At 45.1% G+C, this 15865-nt stretch overlaps 1 protein-coding gene across 1 annotated transcript in view; it reads left to right on the plus strand.

The window, feature by feature from the left end:
* Positions 1-8779: 8779 nt before the first annotated feature.
* Positions 8780-15865, plus strand: part of GPR158 (G protein-coupled receptor 158) — a gene marked incomplete at its 3' end in the record, with an annotated part of 210688 nt that continues 203602 nt past the window's right edge. Inside the window, exon 1 of the mRNA XM_081996293.1 lies at positions 8780-9690. Within this exon, the coding sequence (XP_081852419.1) occupies positions 8819-9690 (872 nt within the window). The 5' untranslated portion in view covers positions 8780-8818. The remainder of the gene's footprint in view (positions 9691-15865) is intronic.

Raw genomic sequence — 15865 nt, forward strand, 5'->3', positions numbered from 1 at the left:
TCCATTAAAACTGCTTTTGTAAATCAAAAAGATGGGGTGTTTTGGAGCCTTGTATGTATGACAAGAGGCTGTATTATTATTATTAATATTTCACTGTACTGCCTTCCAGCACATTACCTTTCTCCTCCAGAGTGTAGTCTGGCTGACACATAGTCAAGCAGAGCCTCTCTTTTTACAAATTATAAAAAAAAGAAAAAGAGTCAGAAACTGAAATTGCCTTGTCTCCTCTTTCTCCTTCTCTCCCTGATATCATCAGTATTTCCCTCTCATTCACTGCTAATAGGAGTCAAGTATCTACTCTGTCTCACCTCTGGCTTCACTGTTGAATGTGGCATGGGGCAGAAGGACAGGAGTAGAGAGGGTAATCTGTTTTTCTTGGGGAAATCTTAGTTTTCCCAAGAAGAAAAATAAAAAGAAGAATCTTAACTGAGAGTTTATTTTGAATACTTTATCAGCATGGAAGCAAGGGCTGCCTCAGACATCAAGGTCCACGATCAGTATCTTCTGCTATTTACTTCTTATTTCAAGTGGACGACTCTGCATCAAGCAGCAGAGCTGTTAAAAGGCTAATGCCCACTTAACAACAGATTATAAAGGAACCATTTCCAAACAGAACTTATTCTGAGATTGTGATTTAGCTCCCAATTAATTCAAATGATTCCTCCCTTTGATGTTTATTTTCATTAGCTGACATCTGCAGATTCTTAGAACAAAATGTAACAGGATGTAGGTTTATGAAACATTTTAGTAGGAATTCTGGATTTTGCCTTCTGTATGTAAGGTGAGTGGGCAAATACTTAGCTATATAAATTCATATAATTTCATTGGCTTCAGTAAAGATATGCTAATCTACATCAGATGGCAATTTCTTCTATTTTATGTAGCTGAAAGCAAATACAAGAGGATTTTAGTTTTGAAATGTATTTGAAAAAAAGGCATTGGTGGAATAATTGGGAGGAAGAATATTGAATCCAGACATATAATTAAATGCAAAGCAGTCACCATGCCATCATATTGGGGGTTGCACCTTTAAAAGTTCAAAAAATTTTACAATGCCCTAAGCCTCAAGCAGAGAGAAAGCAAGGAAGAAAATAACAGCTAGCATTTTACTGCTGTACAGACTGGATTAGGATAGGAGGGTAAGACTTTGGTGGGATAGTGTGCATTCATGATCTATGACTTGAAAAAAGAATTAGTTTTGTTGAGGTATTGTTGGAAATACTATGAATGTTATTCTTGTAATAAGAGAACAAAGAAACCCACCCTGCCTGTGCTCTTATCCAGCAGATTGTTCTTCCCTCATAGTTCTGAAGTACATATATGAAGCTGTTAAAAAGCAGCGTATTGATTAGGATGCTCATTTTAATCAACTGGTTCATTACTGAATGCAATGTGTTCATAGGAAACTTAGCTACTCAGTGTAACGTATCCTACTTGAGATTCAGTTTTCCTGATGCTTATAATTTTTTTTAAACTTTACTTTTCAGGTCATTCCTCCTTTATCTAGTCTTAGTGCCTTTACCTTTTATTCATTTCTTGCCTGCTACATTCTGGCCCTGACTAGCTGCCAGTCTGCTGTTGGGCTGTCTTTCAAAGTTGTGGTTTTGAAGCTCTTGTTGAGAAGGGCCTCCATCTCTCGCTTGCCACAGAAGTGTTCTAGGCACTGGCTGTTAATCCGAAGGTGAGCAATGCCACCACGTCTGGCCGGGCTTTAGCAGACATCCATTAAGCTGTACCCAAATACATGACTGAAATGGCTAAGCACAAGAAGTATTTTTACCCTCTGAATGAGAGGCTGCAGTTAAATGCTGTTCTTTCTGCAGCTGAAACAGGTTAAGAGGGGAGCTCGCTCACCTTCTCCACGTGTGTTTCTGCTCTCCCAGGGATGGCTGAGCTCAGCTCTTCTTTCTGCTGCAGAGGCCAGGGATTTAGGCCAGCTTTTAGGCTTCATAACATAGTGACTGAAACACTGATATCTCCTTTTGGGTACGGCACTGAATCTTCTTCTACCATTATTGGGGGTGTTGCCCACTTAATGTCCTTATATAGCACAACATTTTTTACACTGGAAATTATGGGGAAGTGGGATTCACTCTGTGAAGGCAGCCCACGTACTCTGCTAATAATTTATTCCATCTGCCTTTATTGCCACAGATGTTTCTGGTTTAACTTTCATTTAATTTAAAATAAAGAAATTCACGGAAGCTGGCTCAGGGGTCTGACTGCTATTGGTATGTGTTCAGAGTTTCAGTTTTTTCCTCCTTAGTGTAAGTGCATTACACTGTGCGTCCTCGCAACAGAGTCTCAAGGCATCAAGAGCTCTCAGTATATGTGGGCAATGTCTCCCAGTATTTAAATCATTTCTGTAAAGTACAGGCAGAATGGGCTGTGTTTGCAACCTTAAGTTCAGCATCCCCATATCTTTTCCCAACTGTGAATAAGCTTACAAAGCTTTTGAATAGTGTTTATGTAAAATGCAGAATCTGCATATTAAATACATCTGCATATCCGTGCAAGTTTTCCGTAAACAATTAGGAGTCAAAGCCATCAATATGTTGTCTTTCAGACAATTTTCTCCTAATCTAGAATAACATTTTCTGCTGGAGATGAGTTGTGATCTTTCAAACATATACTACCGCTTGCCATTTCAAGTGTTTGGGAGGAAGATTCTAAAGTTGGAAAAAAATAATACTATGTATTTTCAGAAAAAGAGGAGAGATTATAAAGAAGCTCATGAAATAAATTTCACCAGGAAGATTCAGGAAAGAACTATTAAATTACTTTTTAGTAACCACCTAGAAAATAATAAATTGATTAAAATCAGACAAATGTGGGATTGTCAAGAAAATTCCAAACTGAATTTTTTTCTTTGATTCGTAACTGACCTCGTGGATAGTGTTGAAGCGGTACCTGTGCTGTATGCCTGCATCAGCAACACTCATTACATACTTGGCATGAGGCTCTCATCAGTAAGCTAAGAAAATATTGTGTAGGTAGGTCATGAGTGGGTAAGCAATTGCCTCTCAAGTCATTCTCAAAAACTAAGTGTCAGTGGCGTACTATCAAACCAGGAGGATATTTCAAGTAGGTTCCTGAAGGGTTCTGATCTCAGCTACATTCTATTAAGTAGGTAAATAAACAAATTGGATAAGGAAATAAAAGGTCATCAAATTAGCAAATGACTACAAGAAACAAGGAGATAGTTAAAAGCATTTTGAAGAACAGAATAGGAATTAAAGATAATCTTGAAAAATCAGAGAGGTGGCCTAAAATCAGTAAGGTAAAATTCAACAATGGCAAGTGCAAAGTACTACCCAGAGGAAGCAGAGTTCAAATCCTCAAATAAAAATAGATAATGGTTAACTAGGAAGCAATATGTTTTGAAAGGTTATGAGGATTACGTAGCATTACAGACTCAAGCAGTGGTCAATACTGTGGTAAAGATGAAAAAGCAGGCAGACCTCAACATGGGGTATATTAAAAGAGAATTTTACATAGCCTGCAGAAGATGCGTAGCAGGAGGCCTTGTCCAGGACACCTGGAGAAACAGGCTAACCAAATGCACAGTCAAGAAGAGAACAGCAGGACCAACAACAGTTTTAGAAAGCATAGCCTGTTACGATATTTGATTAATTTAGCCCAAAAAATAGAAAAAAAAGGAGTAAGTCAAAACGGTCTTTTGCAGACAGATACTAGCTTATGGTGATTGTGCTCCGAGAAGAAGAAAGCAAAGAACCAAAGTAAAGGAGACCGGTATATTAGGGAAGCCCCTCACCCTACAGTTGGTGCTAAGGTGATGAAAGCTGGTTAGGATGGCTGTGGAGTCTACCTGACTGGAAGTTCTCTGAGACAAAGGTAGATAAACTCCTGCCAGAGACGGTCATGGTGTACATAATCCTGCTGCAGTGCAGGAGTGCTGTACCGGGCAGCCTCTGTGAGACTCCTCCTGCCTCAATGTTTCTAAGAAAATATCCAGTGGCTTTGAACTTCTCACTGTAAGTGAACATTAATTGACAAGTAAGCTCCTGTTGCTTCCTCCATCAGCTTCTAAGAAAGAACATTTGTACTCTGCATTTTGGCTATTTCATATTTCTTTTTTCCCCCCCCCTCTGAAATATTTAGGTGATGGTTTCAATTCATTTGTGAGAGGAAACAAGAGAACTAATGAAGCCTCGTTTCCAACGGATTTGTGTTCACTCTCTCTCTCACCCTCTGCTGCAATAAAACCAGCATCTCTCCCAGCCCCCGTGTATTCTTTGCATCGTATATCAAAGCCTTGTGGCACTGTGCCCGCCATCAACTCCTCCTGGAGTGCCACCAGCTCCCCCTTGACTTTTTGAGTTCCCTCCACTAGCCCCCTCCACTGTTCCCTGTCTATGGGGTAGGGCGGCAGCAGCACATGCTCCAGTTGTTTTGGGGTATATTTACACTTATTGGCCAATATGAGCAGCCAACTGAAAGACCAAAAAGACCATGTAACTCTTGAACCCACTCTGCAGCTTTTCCCCCAGCACAAAAATGAATGTGGGCTGCTTTCTTTGATCCAGCTGTGAGTTTCACAACATGTATAGAAGCTTGCAGAAACTTCGAGACCTTGGCACTGAGGCCAAATGTAGCTGAAATGAACTAATGGGATCAGAAGTTATTGGCAGACAGAAGGGACTCATCAGACAGACAAAAAATACGACTGTAAGAACATTATTTCTTCAGGTAATCAAGCTATAAGTAAGAGTACTTCTATTTTAAAAAACTATTTTTTTTCATTGTTTTTGAATACATGGATTTTGGTAAACATTTTTATCCTGTTTTGTGAGAGAAATGCAACACATTATTCTCAAAGTTTTAGCACATACTCTTAGTGCGTTATACTCTGTATATCACCTAATTAGCTTAGGACAAAAATTAATAAATAACTGAGCTTTTAAATACATTTCACAGCTACAACAGTCTTTCCTTTGTTCCAATTGGTTTTAACAATGTAGTAATTCTGATGCCTCTAGCATTTCAAATAGTTCAGATAAACCAAGATCTTTTTGTATAGGCCATACTTGGAGAAAGTAGGTTACACTTACTCCAGTCTGTTAGAAACTGTTAACATTTTGCACTGCTATTTTTTCTACACTGTAATTAGACTCAGGTTGAGCTCACACCACATCTAAATGCAGAATTCTAGCCTGATAGGTAACACAATCGATCGAGACCCTTCATTTACGCGTACTTTGCATGCAGCAATTGCGATAGTTGTAACAACGCAGAAATATGCAGGACAGTGGTCAGGTGCCTCCCGAGTCCTCACTGGTGGATGGCTTGAAGCAGCACCTCTGGCAAAACTGAGGCAGAAGCAGAGGAAACATTACTCAATCACGGTAATCTCGTGTCTCAGGGACTCCCAGTCCCTTTTCACGTTGTACTGGTCACAACTGAACAGATTTCTGATGCAGTCAACTGATTACAAATGACAGGCCAGAATCATCAGTGCATTTTCGTATTAAAATAAAAATACAATGATCAAAGGTTCCTACATCTCTTCCACTCCTTAATAACATCATGTAAATAAAACGTTCAGTGGATTTATTTTATCTGTCTTTCCATATTGCCAGTTCCCTGGATCTGGGCAATGAATGGTAGGCTTCGGGTCCCGCAGCACAGTTTTTACAAAGCCGTAAGGAGATGCACATTTGCAATGGCTTAAAAATCTGTTTGTGTCTCGTTTTGGACCTGGCTGTACACAACAGCGGTTTGGGAGCAGGTCTGAACTGGCTGCAGGAGGAAGCCCTAGAGGGTAAAGAACGGCTCTTTGAACCCTCTGCAAGGCAGCTGTACAGGACTAACAATGAACCTGGCACCCTTAACGAGAAGGTCCTCCAGCTACCCTCTTCATCCTCCCCCTCTGACTCGGTAGCACAGAGAGCACAAACACAGAGCAAATGGATGAGGCAGGGAGAAGAGAGCCTTCTGACCCTGAGGTAAGGGGGAGACTTCCAGCAGCTGGAGCTGTGCCCCAACCCATTCGGGTCTTTGCTCCTGGCAAACCTTTGGGTTAAGAACAACAGCTTCTGGGGGTGTTAGTGAAGGACAAGGGGCTGGGGGAGGGTGCGACTGGAGAAGGATATTTGGAAGGACTATGAGGAGATCAGGAAATAGAAGGAACTTGTTATGCAAGTAGATTAAAGGGATATTTGATGATGCTGATAATGTGTGAACGTGGCCATTTAGCAGGCCTAGTGCAATTTAGACAGGCATTAATAGTCAAGCTGCAGTAGGGGAAGCGAATTCCCATCGAGGGAACTGACCTTTTCCGTTAGAGCAGTCCATGACAGTCAGTAAAGAGAATCAGCAGAGGCGCACAGTTAAAAAAAAAATGCTTGTTTATTTATGTTGCCATTGGTATCTCCCCATGTAACTGATCCCATCTTAGCTTAGCTCAGTCCTGGCAGCTGCTCCCGTCAAAAGCCCCAGTTCTCACTTATCCACAGCAAACGAGGTATCTTTAAGTATTCGTTCAGTGCAGACTTGGAAGCACAGACTCCCTGTGCTGTGCTAAACCATAAATAGCAGCTTCTGAGTTGCTCAGTATATGCAGTTTCTAAATAGTCTCACTGCCTATTTACTTGAGGGAAAGTTCAGTACAAGTAAATTATTCTTAAGCAATGAATATCCTCTTCAACTGCATGCAATGAGAAAAAAAAAGTATTTATCATTTTCTCTCTTATCCGCATATTATAACGATTAAAGGTGACCATAGGCAAAGATAAAATGCATTACATCACTAGGATATATGGACTGCAAATGCAATTTACACTTAGCTATATTAGAATGACTATTCTTTTAAGTATAGCTTCAAATAATTCTAAAATAAGAGTATGCTTTAAGGAGCAGGTATATCTTGTCAGTGACTTAAAATTAGATCATATATTCTGCATGACTGAAATCTACTCCTTATAGGATGTGCATGCACATGTGTGTGTGAGGGAGAAAAAAAAAAAGGATCCTCCTATTACTACTCTTTTCATCATTTTGAATTCCAAAAGTGAGTTTTATGTTCAACCAGAAGGGAATTAATTGTAATTAGGAGATTTTGGTGTGGACTATCTCCTCTGAAATTCACCCTTTGCTAACTGCTAACTGTCAGAAACTCTTCATCCAACAGTAGGATACTGAGCAGGTGAGTACTTCTGCCAAAGAAAATACACAGAGTTAAACATGTTGAAATGCTTTGCTGAACTAGATGCTTATTACTGATCATAATGGCCCTATAACTTAGCGGCTTATCTGGAAAATCCTAACTACATCTTCAGCGCATTTGGGTGCTTGCGAAGGCGGTTTCAGCAGAGCAGGAGGAAAGCTGGGTGATTGGCCAGCGCTGCTTCGGCTCCACGCAAGTGCTCTGCAGGTCAGCGCTGAAAGCCACTGGATTAAGGGCTTAGTTTTGAAGACAGGAGTAGGAATTAGCATCGTGGAGTTAAAAGGCAGGTGCTGGAGAGAACACCAAGGGAAAAAAGGAGGAAAGATTATGGTTACAGAAATACAACCCACTAGCCACTGTGGTTGAAGGAAGAGGGAAGCAGGTCGGTTCCCGTGACGGTGGGACGCACTGTGCCTGGGACACTCGGGCATGCACGAGGCGAGGGAGACACACGGGGCAGCCCACGCGAGGAGCCCGGGGAGCGCGGCAGCACCCGCAGACAATGCAGTTCTTGGCTGCGGGCCCCAAGGCTCCAGAAGACAAAGTTGTCCATTCCCACCCAAACACCTCCCTCCCGGGGCAGCGCGGCTGGCCCCACGCGTCGTGGGGGAATCCGAGGGGCAGGCCGCTTCCCCCCGGCGCCGCTCCACGCCCGGCCAGCAGGTGTCGCTGCCACACGCCCGGGGCAAGCCCCGCGCCACTCGCACACCGGCCCGGGCGGCGGGGGCGGCGCGGTGGAGCCCCCCCTCCCTCCCCGCGGGCCGGTTCCCCGGCCGCGACCCCGCCCCTCGGCCGAGGGCAAAGCGGAGCGGCTGCCAACTCCCCCGTCTCCGCCCCCGCCCCGAGCTGAGCCGGCGGCAGGTGAAGCGAGGTGCCTCGACGCCTCTCCGCGGCGGCAGCACCGCCTCCCTCAGCGCCGCACGGCGCCGTCCTCCTGCCCCGTGAATGGCTGCCGGCTGACTGACAGACGAGGCGGCCACACAGGGCGGCAGCTGCCTGGCATACACCTATAAGGGCCGGCGGGGAAGGGGTGCCGGGCCGTGCGGGGCCGTCCGTAGCGGAGGCGCCCGGTGAGCAGTCTCCTACGGCCGCGAGTCCTTCCCTCGGAGAGACGAGCGCTCGCGGAGGCGGGCGCCCGCCCGCCGACTCACCGGCAGCAGCCCCGCCCGCCTCGCCACGCTGATCCCCGCAGCAAGTGGCAGTCCCGCGCCGCGGGCCCCCGTCTCCGGCAGCGGCGCCCGAAGGATGCGGAGCGGCGGAGCGCGGGCGGCGGCGGGGCGCCGCGGGGGGACCCGCCGCTGCGCCGGGCGCGGGCGCCGCTGCCCCTGCGCGCTGCGCTGGGCAGCAGCTCAGTGAGCGCGGTGGCCGCGGCGGAAGGAGGCGCAGGCGGGCTCGCCGCTGCCGTCGCCGGAGGGGCTGCGAGCCGCTCGGCGCCGGCGGTGGGGCTGCGCGGCGCCCCGCGCTGGGGGAGGCGCGGGCGCCGCCGCCACAGGTGACTCGCGGGGCGGGGGCCGTTTCCCACCCCGCTGCCGCTCGGCCGCCCCTGCGCGTTCGTGCCCCTGTGCCGCGGCCGCCTGCGCGACCGTCTTCAGCCACTTCGCCGTGCCTGCGCGACCGGGAGCGCCGGGGGACATGGCTTTGCTCCGGCTCCTTCTCGTCTTGCTCCTCGCCCAGCGGGGGCTCGGGGCCGCCGGCGACCAAGGGCAGGTGGTGCGCGGCCGGGAGCCGGCTCTCGGGGGCAGGCAGCCCGTTTACAACCACATCAAGAGCCGAGAGCCTCCGCCGGCCCCGCGGAGCCGCTTTACGGAGAGCACCATCTTGGCGCAGCGGCTCGCCGAGGAGGTGCCCCAGGACGTGGCCTCGTTCCTCTACACGGGCGACTCCCGGGAGCTGCGGCGTGCCAACTGCTCCGGGCGGTACGAGCTGGCCGGCCTCGCTGGCAAGTCGCGCTTCACCTCGCATCCTTCCCTGCACGGCGCCCTGGACACCCTCACCCACGCCACCAACTTCCTCAACATGATCCTCCAGAGCAATAAGTCGCGGGAGCAGAACTTGCAGGAGGACCTGGAGTGGTACCGCGCCTTGATCGGGAGCCTCCTGGAGGGGGACCCCAACATCTCCAGGGCAGCTATCACTTTCAGCACGGAGCCTTTCTCCTCCACCCCCCAGGTTTTCCTGCAGGCCAGCAGGCACGAGAGCCAGGTCCTCCTGCAGGACTTGTCCTCCTCGGCTCACCGCCTGGCCAATGCCTCTGTGGAAACAGAGTGGTTCCACAGCTTGAAGCGCAAGTGGAGGCCACATCTGCACAGAAAGGTCTTAAACACGGGCCCCAAAACTCTGGAGAACAGCTGGAAGAGGCGGGAGAGCTTCACTGCTGATAAGAACCACATCAGGTGGTCCTCGCCCTATCTGGAGTGTGAGAATGGGAATTACAAACCCGGCTGGCTAGTGACTCTCTCGGCGGCTTTCTATGGGCTGCGACCAAATCTCCTCCCCGAGTTCAGGTAGGAGGAGTGTTTCTCTGCTTGCTTTCTCTGGAGAAGGGGGGTCGGATGGGGGTTTTGGATCTGCCCCGCTCCGAGGGAAGGGCATGCTCGCTCTCTGGAGTGACCCGATCAACCCTTGCCAGATGGGCTGCTCAGTCACACCGCAGAGCAACCTCAGGCCTTCCTGTCGAGCTCTACCTTCGTGTGCCTTAGGGAGCCCTTGCTCAGTGAAAGAATCGTTTTCATCTCTCTCTGTGACAGCGTTTGCTTTACCTGCTCCCACTGAAACAGGTGTGTGTGTGGGTAATGCTCCTGGTGCGCTTTTGGTGGGGAGAGGAGAGCAGCAGATGCCAGTTGTAGTTTATTTCTGACTGCAAGAGGAAGATGTTTGCTGAGGTGTTATTTCTTCCTACACTGCGTAATTAAACCTGGCTTGACCCCAGCTATGACTTTAACCAGCTGGGAAACAACATTGTTACGCTGAGAAACTGCGATTTCTGGTCTCCAGAGCACACCCACTGTGGGGTGCTCCTGCCTGGTCAGTGGTCAGCACGTTTGTGGGTAAGTAAGTATTAGTGACTGCAGCTCTGTCATAGTGCATGTGGCTACAATGTGAACTGCCAGTCCTCCCCGAGGACACCCCCAGTTATGTAGCTGTGTAGTGGATACCTGGCATATGCAAAGAGTTGCTTATTTTTTATTGCTGTTACCCCCAGGAATTTGCCACTGGGCTGTGACTCGCAGAGAGGAGCATATAAAAAGGCCCGTTTTTGTGTCTTCGTGTTCTGACAACAAAGATTTGTCCAAGGAACGAGAGCAACCCGTGGGGTATGAGATGCCAGATTTTCCCACTGGCGCTTTTATGGTGGGGCTCACAGGTAACTGTCCCTTGGGAAATGCCTATTGCCCAGAAGTAGCTGGCATTTGTTAGATGGTGAGAGGAGCACAGAATTTGTTTTGTGCTGCAAATCAGTATTAGGTGAAGATAGACAAGAACAGAGCAGACACCAAAGAGATTTTTGCCACACCTAGGTGGTGAGGCAATAGTGTTTGTGAACAGTGGTTTTCTTGGCTTAGTCTGAAATCCAGTGGTATCAAACAGGTATGAATGCAGTCATACATCCTTGAAAAAAAAAATCTGTTGAATAAAGAGTGGCTGCTTATTTCTCTATTGAATTACCTTTTCTCCTGAAGCTTTCACAATTATAGGGCTGGTAAGGTTAAGGTTAAGTGAGCTCCTCTGAAGGCTGTGTGTTGTTGAATTCCTCTCAAGACCAAAACCCAACTATAACTCTGCAGAACTCTTCTGGACCCTAGCAGGGGGTCCAGAAAAGTTCAGGAAACTTCTCATATTTCATTGAAATGCAGTGTTTCACACTTTATGAACTTCAGGATGCAGATGAAAGCTAGTGTAGGCTGATACTCTCTTGTTGGGGATAGAGGTTCACATAGCCTGAAGAGCCACTGGGTTAGGCGTGGGGTGGCAGACACTAACCAGCTATCTGAGAATTTAGATCTTGATATAAAGCTTAAGTCAAAGAAGCTTCAGTCTTGACTTAAGTGAAGACAAAAAACACATCTTAAGTGAAAGAGTCTAAAGCTTTAATCTCAGCTCTGTGCCAAGATCCTGTGATGCCAAGCATCATCTCAGTGGTGTAGGTTTCTGCAGTCGTAGCTCTGGTGGGCAGACCAGGTCCATTTAGGAGTAATCCTGGCCAACCAAGGCTACCAGTAGAGGTCCTCCTGGGTGCAGTACAAAGAACTGCCTTCACTTCCTCATTTTCCCAGCCTCTGTTTACCATGTGGGAGTGACTTCAGTTGAAGAAATAAAATAACCTTTTGTAACTCTGATACTTCGAAGGGCATCCATTAAGCACATCTAAGCTTGGAGAACCTCTTTTTACTTAGAAGATCTTGTGATGGGGTATGCTGTGCAAGTTCAGAGTCTTGTATTGCTGTTGTACTGAACAGTTAGGACAAAACTAACAAAGTTCTGTTTCATCAAAACCAGAGATGAGTTGGTAAGCATTTCTAAGAAAATGGGTCAGTATGTTTTTGGTAGCTATATAAAGAAGCAGGTGGAGGAAGTACATACACACATACGCACATGTTCTGGCAAGGCTAAATGATAGTTCCTGTGTTCCTAGTTTGAGGTATGTTATATGAAAAATGGGCTTCTAATAAAAGCTTATTATTTAGGATATTGAAAAAGTAACTGCAGCTACATAGGAAATACAATAAAATACACATTTCCCAAGACTTGTAGGATGTCTTAATATTTGTGTGATATTTTCTATACTTGATAGGCACACAACCTCAGTGTGAGTTCTTAGGAGAAGAAATGGTTTAATGTGTAAGCAGGTAATCTAAAAATGTGAAATCTAATGTAGTTATTAGAGCATTAGTATTAATTACTATAAGGTGCTTCTTTAAAAAGCTTTATTTCCCCTCACCATCTGTCTTTGAGTGGCACAAAGGTTTAACTTTAAATTCTTGTTTAAGGCACATATGGTAAAAAGCAATATATATTGACCTCCATCTTTCTCAAAGCTACATTGGTTCTCCCAACAAAGTATCTCTGAACCATCTGTTAGGAATGTGTTAATGGATCAGTTTACATGCTCCCTCCATTTAATAGTCTGGCATGGGGTCACTGATGGTAATTTAGTGCATGCCTCTTTAATATTCTTCTAACAGTTTATGTACTTTCTTCTTTGCTGACATTGGGTTTATGGCATGGTACATTAGGGTAAGAGACATTCAGGAGCACATTATCTTCACGGAAGAGAGTTCTTTCAGATTACAGAAGGAAACGCCGTTGCTCTTGCTTCCCGGTATCTCTTCTGTTGCAGTAACAGATGGGTATGTCACGTGGTACAGCAAAGGAAAGAGTTTAACAAAGGCAATACTAATAATTACTACTGGTTATGTTCAATGCATGCTACTACTGCAGTGCTGTTGTCAATGACATTCTGAAAGTGGAGCAAAAAAAAAAAACTTTGTTTTTCATGTTGTGAAGGGTTATAGTGCCTTCTGCCAGAGGAAGCGAGTGTTACAGGTGGGGGGCTCTTGCGAACAGCTTGCTGTCTGTCTTCAATTTCACCTCCCACCCTCTCCCCCCTGCTTCCCACGAGATGACAGCCAGACTGTCCAAAGTGAAGTCCAAGGAAGGTGAGACGGTATGGTTGCTTAAGTTGTCTTGCCAAGGCTAACGCTGTAGGCCGATACTGGGATGAAGTAGAGAAACCAAAGACAACTTGATTGTGCTGATAAATGTACCAGAAGCCGTTCAGGCCCAGTGGGACCACATTAGCCCAGCGCAATGCGAAGCTAGTGGCGCTGACTGTCTGCAAGCTTCTTAGAAGTGCTTGGTGGTGTTTTGTTGTCTGCATACACTGGTCTTTGGTCCACCTAAAGTACAGGGAGAGAACATTACCATTTGCTTACAAAAACAGTGTAGGCTATCATTGAGAAATGAGGATCCACAGACACTAGAAGTAATCACTTGGTGATATTAACCATTCCCTTCTTCTTTCTTAAAAAGTCTAAGCTGATGCAGTTTGCAGCTGGAATTCACCATCTAATTCTAGTGCTGCAGAGGGTAGAGCATGATGGCATTTTTCCCTGGTCATCTCTGACCCTTCCCTGCCACTTCCTTTTACATGATGAGAATGAACCGTGTTCCATGGCACATGGTGACCCAGCAGGTCTCTTTGCAGCCCTGCTGTGGAAGTGGAAAGGTGTGAGAAGCTGCATGTTATGAATGTTAGGAGTACATTTCCTTCTCTAAAAGTACTTGGTTGGCCCCTGGAGAGGAAATGGGAGGCTTTCATTGCTTCAGCAGTCTAGGAGGCCAGTGGGGAGGATCACTACTTGATCTGGACGAAAGTATGCAAGTAGTCAACTACTAGGGAACATACAAGTTTGAAACAAAAAAAAAAGTCCTTCTGGGTCACTGAGTCAATCTCTTGCTGTCACAAGCCCACTTAATGTCATCAGCTGACCAATCTCCATCTTCAAGTAGGTGTGTTTCCCTCTTGACTCTCCAGTCCACTGGCATGCCAGGCCTAATGGTTGGATAGCTGCTTCTGATTTCTGATCTAAATTTATTCACAGTCAGTTCTCATCCATTATTCGTGTTCCAGAACTGCCTTCTGTCTGAAATAGCACTCTTTGCTGATTTTTACTGCCCTGACCTATTTATAGGCAGCAGTCCCTTCTCCACCTTTGTTTACTAGACCACACAAACCAGCTTTCTTTAGAGCTTGCTTTAGTCTCCTGTTACAAGCTCTCTGTTGCCATGGTCCCTCTTCAAGTCTTGTTCCAGTATTTCTTGAATGTGGTTAGTCAGCTTTGTGTGCAATGTTTCAGCCTTGTGCAATGACATCAATTATGCCCAAACTCTGATGAATGAATTGTTGCTTTTGCAGTTCAAAATGTTCTTTTGCGTGCTGTCTTCATTTTCTTTAGTGTCGTGTTGTAATATGTCAGCATTTTGGGAACTGGTCATCGCTCTTGCACTATTTTTCATCTAGGCGGTCAGAGTATCTTTAGGATAGAGGGACATATTTTCCCTCCCATCATGTTCCAGCAAGGCTTTTTTTTCCACCAAATCCAGGGCAGTGCTTGCAATTTTTTTTTTAAGTAATATTGGGAGAATGCAATGGAGTAATGGCTGTTTTGGCAGAAAGGTACACCATCAGCAAGCTGAGTAAATTTGTTTTTTTGATTTTGAACGATGATGTGTTCTGGAACATTTGCAGGTAACTTCGTTCTGAAGCTTGGCTGAATAAAGTGTTACCTTTTTAATATTTTTTGTCTTCCTGACATTTGCTACTTCTCTTTTAATTATTGGAAAGGTCTTCCTTGGTGCAAAGATTAATCTCGATTGCACAGTTAAATTTAGGTCTTTCTTCCCTAAAGCCAGTGTAGTGTAGTGATTTCCACTGTACTATTAACAATGACTTGGACCACTCCAGTGTTAGGCCGTAATGGGGCTCTTAGTTAAGGAAATACTATTGAAGGCAAATTAAACCATAGAGGTAGAAGTATATATGACAAATAAGTAATTTTTTAGGGAATATACATGATTTCATATTTTGCTAAACATTTCACAACTATTAAATTTATGGCTATTTTACCAAACAATATAGACATTAAAAAAATTTGTAAAAATTAGTAACTTTTTTCTTTTAAAATATGTTTTAATTTCTTCCTTTGGCCCCTTATTTTAGTTTCCCTCCTAATCTCTCTTTAGTCTCAGTACTGAACTAAGAAGGAAAGTTAATTTTAACTGTTTAGGGAGGCTTTCTAATTTTCTTGGTGATGCGATGCAATGCATTAGTTGTATAATCCTAAAAATCATTTAAAATGGTGAGGTTGACACTTTTTCTATAACATGCCCTGGCCCGTACAACATGATTGAAGGTGTGGGTGGGTTTAGAACAGGTTTTAAAAATGAATAGGAGTAATTTAATTCCTAGAACTTCTGAAAGTCTTGGATATATATTCCTGAAAAGAGGTGAGAAAAAAGAAACATCTTTCTATGATTTACTGTCTGCTTATAGAAACCCCCAGTATGTTTTAAGTATTCTCTAGACAATTAATTATGTCTCTGCCTTTTTCGTACGAGGTCATGGATAAGGATAGAAAACTGGATAGTGATGAAACAAAAGGAACAATAAATAGGGATTTATCTTTTAAAGACATGATTCAGCTTTCTTCACTATTGGAGAAACAGAAGTGAGTCTTTGAAGAAAGTAGTTAAATATGGCCGGGAGAGGATTGAAACACACACTGCATTTACGTCCACAATTATGTAGCAAGTGGTAAACTGCAATAAAAGGAACTAGCTTTTTGGGTCAAACTGCTGTTTCCACTCCTCTTCTCTACCCCCATTCCCCTTGGGCAAGGCTTCCAGCACAGCAGGTTATCAAACCTCTTTTGAAGGGAGTGGACATGTGACAGTCCTTACTATCTGAGGTTCAGCTCCAGGACTGTCACCTCCTATTCTGTCTATTCATGAACCTGGGCTGAAATAGAGAAATGTTCCAAAGGTAAGAACAAAAGCATTGCTGTGTTGTGTCAGATGAAAGGCTTACCTAGCCCTCTCTTCAAGAACAGCTTCTGGCAGGTACTTACAGAAAAATGTAAGAACAGTGGAAGTGCAGAGTTCTCATACATTGGTTATATT

Source organism: Phaethon aethereus, assembly GCF_964289735.1.
Source record: "Phaethon aethereus genome assembly, chromosome: 2".
In the NCBI taxonomy this organism is placed as follows: Eukaryota; Metazoa; Chordata; class Aves; order Phaethontiformes; family Phaethontidae; genus Phaethon; species Phaethon aethereus.